Source organism: Bos taurus, chromosome 1, assembly GCF_002263795.3.
Source record: "Bos taurus isolate L1 Dominette 01449 registration number 42190680 breed Hereford chromosome 1, ARS-UCD2.0, whole genome shotgun sequence".
In the NCBI taxonomy this organism is placed as follows: Eukaryota; Metazoa; Chordata; class Mammalia; order Artiodactyla; family Bovidae; genus Bos; species Bos taurus.
Window position 1 is genome coordinate 82,823,813 of NC_037328.1, and position 6,099 is coordinate 82,829,911.

Consider the following 6,099-nt stretch of genomic DNA (forward strand, 5'->3'; position numbering starts at 1 on the left):
GTCTGCTACCCAACAAACCACTATTGGTAATTAGGTTCCCTTTCTTACCTAAATCCATCCTTCTCCAATCCCTACAAAAAAAATTTTTTGACTGCATGGAAAAGGTCCTAGGATTCCATAAAAATTCACCCCAACTCAATTCATGTCCTATTTCCCTCTCCCCTCACTCTCCCCCTCCCCACAGTAAAGCAAAAGAAACATCTTTTCTCCACCACCACCACCACCCTGCCCATCCCCCACCCCCCTTCAGAGGCCATTCATTTTCAACCCATTTATCTAAATACTATTCCTAACACCTCCAGTAAAGACCTGAAAAAGATGGGGAAGGAAATACCCCAGGAATCCCAGCAGGACGACCAGCTCCCGTGGCAAAACTGGGAAATCAAAAGAGACAACGGCTTAATACACACAAAAATCTTTCTGAATTGTTACCCTGAACTTCCCAGGGGAAATCAGGGTCCCATGTACTTTCTGAGACCACAAACGCCAGGCTGAAGACCGAGCTCAGATGCTGGAGTCCTTGCAAGCATCACCACTGCCTCAACTTTGCTCTCCCCCCTACTGTTAAATTAGTGACTGCAGTCAGGCTAGTGTATTGTCCAGGGCACTGGCACTGAACTGCCAACCTAATTGGTATTGCTGCCCTGTCCATTTCACTGGTCTGTGTGGCAGCTCTCTGTTCAGTGTCACTGGTGAAAACCACCGCCACTTACCCTCCCTCCAGGTCACCACTAGAATGTAGAGCAGAGCTAGCTCATCCACCTGCTTCCACAACCACCAGATCGTTCTGGCTCTCCTCTTCAGAGTCGTGTCCCATGTTGGTGTCTAAAAGCCTCATCTCAAAGCTTCCATAAAAATGATGAATGCATCCAGGCTATGCAGGCAACACATTCAAGTCAACGTGATCTGACTTCCTGAGAGACTGAAAGTGTTGGAAAAACACGAGCAAGGCTCCTTGCCTATTCAAAGTTCTATGCCAAATGGGTGGTGCCCTCAGGAGCCAAAAGCACAACACTTTCTCTCCCACACAGAAAATCACCTTGGAGGGGAAATGTTGGGGATGGTCAGCCAGGAGGCTGAGATAATCCTGAACCCAGATACTGAAAGGTTGGGATAGATCCTGTATTGACACGTGATCATCTGGCTGTGGGCCAGGAATATAATGTACCACAAACAAGTTGAAAAAAATGATTTTAAAATGGGAAAACCTTTTTTAAAAAGGAAGGAAAAAGAGTCTGAAAAAGTAAAGTTTAATTTAAAAAATCATGTACATAAAACAGCTACTGATTCATCTTAAGCTCTCCCACTGGGTCTTTCACAGGCAAGTCAGTTTCCCACTGAGTCCAAACCTCCTAAAGATGCACCCACAGTGGACAGAGAGCCAGCCCCTTTTGAACAGGTGAACAACAGCAACTGTTATTCGGGCTTGAACTGACATCCAGGACCTGACTGACTAAGCAGCAAGGCCAGCTTCCTGGGTGGTTCAGAAGGCCAGTTTCTTCATGAGCAGATACACTCTGGAGTCCACTTCAAATCCATGCAGGTTGTTGGCATCACCCTGCAGCCTCATGAGCAGGCCCCCATAGGACACGTAGGCAGAGCTGAAACAGAAGACCCAGTCCTGTGAGTCTGAGTGCCAGAGCAAAAACTACTCAGCTACTCTCATGCCAGCCTAAGAAAAAAAGGCACCCTTCTAGAGTTCTGTCATTAGGAACCAAATTTCAGACAAAGATGATGGCACAGATATGTGCAAGGCAGTGTTTTTTATATCAGAAAGGTGGAAAATACTCCATGCCCAGAATAAGGGAAATGGTCAAATCAATTAAGATACATCCATTTACTGGAATGTTACACAGCTATAAAAATGTTTAGGAATTAAAAAAAAAAAAAAAAAAGTTTAGGAAAAGCTTTAAATTGACATGAGGAAACATGTTTTACATAACATTAAGCAAATGAAACAGAACAAAACATTGTAATAAACAACATGATCTCAGAGAAAAAAGTACATAGGAAAAAAACCTAGAACATTCAAGAATGTTTATGTAGAAGATTCCCTCTGGTTATAGAATTATAGGTGACTTTTTTCCTTCTTCATATTACTTTTCTGCTTTTCAAATTTCTTGCAAAGGGCACATATTGTTTTAATAAGGTTTTAAAGAAAAGGAAAAAATAGTTGGGCAGAGAAACCAAAGAACTAGGGATTGGATTGCAGAGTAGCAAAACACACACACACACACACAAACAAAAAAGCCTAGCAGTTTAATCACTTATGCTGCATTTAGTTCTTGGAGAAGTAACTTTCCTTGGCATTTCACTCAGCAAGATTAACAGTTTCTCATTTAGATTACAGGCCTTAAGATCCTGACAGAGGGCAAACTGAGTAGCCTACATTTCAGACTGAAACTGTTCCCAAAACAGTTCCTTTCTGGGTCTCACTAGGTCTGAGGTGCTTGAAGAAAGAAATCCAGGGAGCCTGAGGATGGTCCAGATTTTCAAAGCACAGCCCAAATTCTCACAAAATGAGGAGGGAAAGGGCTCTCACAAGACCGCGGAACTTACAGGCGTGTTGCTGCTTCAGTAGAAGTTTCGTCTCCCTCAATCCTGTACACTTTCCCATACATGACATACTCAAATTGGTCAGCCCTGTGGAACAACAGGGGCAGTTATTCTTAAATACAGTTAACAAAAGTAAGAGGCCCTTTAAAAAAAATGGTAACTAGTAACTATATACCAGCATCATAACACCAGGTACTTTCTAAACGTGATGTCATTCAATCCTCACAGCAACCTGTGAACTAAGTATGACCATCACTGTTACTGATGAGAAAAAACTAGGTTGAAGGAAGTTAAGGTTATTCAACAAATACGTGGTAGAGCTGAGATGTGAACTGAGTGGGTGTCCGAAGCCTTTCCATCACATCAAACTCCCTCCCAAGACACAAGGCCCACAGAGCCTAGGTCATTCAGTGCTCATTTCCTCCACTATCAAAAAGCGACAACTCACACTGTAATCACTGCCTTGGATAAACACCTGGATGTCTGGATTCTCAAGTGCTGCAGTTTCCTTAAGCTAACACAGAGTCTGCTGATAATCATTTATTTCATGAATTAAGTAAGGGTCTTTCTATACGCCTATCTACTTAGTCCTCAGGCACATTTCAGGTGCTCCCTTTTCCACCCCCTCACCTGGAAGGCCTATCATCTGTGGGGTTGTATTCACCATCATCCAGAGTACCATCTTCATATAAGGTACTAGCTATGACCAACCGGAACTTGTCACCTGAAATAACAGCGGTATCAGAGGGTGAAGAACAGCTGAGATAGCAAAAAGCCTCCTGCTGTTTGTGTTCAATACTTACCCAAGTCTACAGGGTAAATCTGAATGTTTACATCAAGGATGAGGTCCATCTTGAAAGATTCACTCTCACAATGCAGCCGAGACACTGGAGGGGAAGAGTGGCAGAAGTTAATTGCCTGTGACCCAGGGCAGCCCCTACAGGGCAGGGCAGACAGGTACTTCAGGGGACTGGATGCAATAGAATACTCAGTCTAATGCAGTCTGTATCCACTGGCCTCTCGTCTGCTCTCACAGAAGTGCAGGCTCAATCAGAATCACACATGCAAGAAGGAAAGGGGAGACAACCTGTGGCCAGTGGACAGAATCCACAGAAAAGAATTAAACATCCTCTGGCAATAAATAATATCCAGGTTTTAGGCCAACCTAGGTGATTAAGAAACAACCTGATTTGGGGCAAGGTATTCATTCATCCTAAGGTTTCCTCTTCCTATGTCAGGTGCTGTGCTAAGGGGATTGATTATCAAGATGTGTAAGAACTGGTGTTTGTCCCGAAGAACATATCAGTGTTCAGGCAAAGGAAGAGACACCCAGGACAATTATTGATAAATGACAGAAGAAAGAGGTGTATACCAAGCAGTCAACTATTAAACTCTGAGAGGATTTTACAAACAGCTACAGACTCTGAGAAATGGGATGTGAGGTCGTATTATTCATTGCATAACCTTGGGTGGGCTGCTTAGCCTCTCAGAGCAAAATGGGTAAGACACCGCCTACTCTTGGAAGAGAATGTGAGACAAAGTGTGTGTGAAGTGTACAGTACAGCGCCTAGTCCAGAGTGGGGAGAGATTAGAGAAGATGCCTGGAGTCCACCAGCACCAGGAGAAAAGGCCTCCCAGGCAGCGAGCACAGCTTGTGTGAAACCAGGGAGAGCTCGGGAGTCTCCGTTTTCTTATCTATAAAATTATTTCTCGAGAGAGGTCCCCACACCAGGACCGGCCGGTAGGGAAAGGCCACGCGTAAGTGGGTGGACAAGCGGCCTAGGGGCGTGTACCCGAGGAGATTAGCCCCTTCCCCGAAACCGCCCCTCCAAACCTTGCTTACCTCGGTCAAACTTTTTGCCTTCCGGGTCAATGTCTTTTACATCAAAAATATCCTCAAACAGGATGCCCGCCATGGTGAGGGGGCCTCTAGAGTAGTAGAGGGACTGAGCGCGCGACCACGACGACTAGAGGTAACGCACCCCCTTGCGTGGAGGAAAACAGAGGCGCTAAAAAGACTCCGCGCTGGAACGGCCGCAGCAAAGGAATAGAATAACGCATGCGCACAGACGAGCTGTAACGCGGCCACTTCCGCTGCCTAGTTCTCGGGGCTTCTTAACTTCCGCCCCGAATGATGGTTTCCCAGAGGTTTCAGAATTGAGGGCTGGTTTCGGGTCCAGAAAACCCCGCCCCGGGCGGCGACACGGTGGGTCCCACCTCCGACCGAGGTGGCGTCGCGTCCGGCTCTCTCCCGAGGCTCTACTGCGCCCTCTTCAGAAGCAGGGTCTGGAAGACTGGAATGCTCAAGGGGCCTGCCCCAGCCAGGGACCTTGATCCTTGGCCCAGAGAAGCCCGGCCCGAGCCCTACCCTGCCGGTCTGCGTGCCCGCCGCGGGCACGTCTGCACGGAGAGCGAGGGGAGCAGCACCCCGCCCCAAAGACGCTGGCCCGACTGGGCGCAAAACCCAGCCCTTCCAGCTGGCATCCAGGCCGGCCCGGGCCGGCTCGTCCCAGCTGGATGTCACCTGAGCCGGGTCCCTCCAGTTTGGGAATTGGCCATGATGTCACCATGGGGAAGAGGAAAGCCTGCACCGTGCCCTTCCTTGCTGTCTTCTCTCACACCGCCCCTTCAGCAGGGCATTAACCCCAAACCCACTGCCCTCCTCGAGCCCTGCCCCTTAAGCTCTGTTCTTCCCTTTCCGCTACCACGGTCCTCTCCTTCTAGGAAAGCTCTACGTGCTTCTTCATCCAGGCACTACCCTGTCCTACAGATGCCACCTCTTTCTTTACATTGCCCCTTCCTCTAGGGTGCCAGCTCTCACATCGGCCCCCTCCTGGGCACTGCTCCCTTACCCGGGAGCCCCCTGCGACCTCCCGCGCGCCCCTTCACCCCGGCGCTGCCTCCTCCTGCACACTGCCTGTTTCCTGGGCACTGGCCTCTCCTGACACTCTCCCTGACGCTGCTCATACACCAGTGCTCACCCCCTCTGCTCTGTCCTCCGGACCCTCATAGAGAACGCAGAGCCCCAGCAGGCCGTGTTCCCCCATGGCTGCTAGACGTCAGCACCTACTCCGGTTTCTCTTTGGGCCCTGCCAGGGAGAAGCGACCTCTGTCCCCACCACACCCGCCTCCCAGGCACCTAGACCTCCCTTCCCTCTGGCCTCACCCATTCCCGTTCCCTCCCCATCTCCACCCCAACCCCCGCACTACCCGAAGGCCAGGTGGCTCAAAGTGCACCTCCTTGGGGGTGCTCCTAGGGGACTCGCAAAGAAGGGAAGGAGAAAGGAAGGGGATGAGAGAGACCGAGGGTCCTAGTTCCAAGCAACCCCCGTTTCTGGGTCTAGCGACCCCCTCCGAGTTCCCCCCTAGTTGTTTTTCATCCCCCAGCAGAGCACTGGACCTTTCCTGGCCAGTCAGCCGTTGGCCCCTCCGGAGAAGCAAGAGAGGGGACCGCCGCTGAGGAACTGGGCCCGAAATCTGATTTAGACGGCTCGGCAGCCCACCGCCCCAGGCCCTACCGAGCCCCGGCCTGTCCGGCCCCTG

The 6,099-nt window shown here is 49.5% G+C and overlaps 1 protein-coding gene across 1 annotated transcript; it reads right to left on the reverse strand.

Moving 5' to 3' along the window:
• Positions 1-1,231: 1,231 nt before the first annotated feature.
• On the reverse strand, positions 1,232-5,661 carry POLR2H (RNA polymerase II, I and III subunit H). The gene is made up of 5 exons (NM_001192065.2): positions 4,400-5,661; positions 3,360-3,443; positions 3,187-3,280; positions 2,560-2,643; positions 1,232-1,601 (listed from the first exon to the last, which is right to left on the reverse strand). Exons 1-5 carry the CDS (start codon positions 4,470-4,472, stop codon positions 1,484-1,486), a joined length of 453 nt encoding a protein of 150 aa, NP_001178994.1. The 5' UTR covers positions 4,473-5,661; the 3' UTR covers positions 1,232-1,483.
• Between the last annotated feature and the right edge of the window lie 438 nt (positions 5,662-6,099).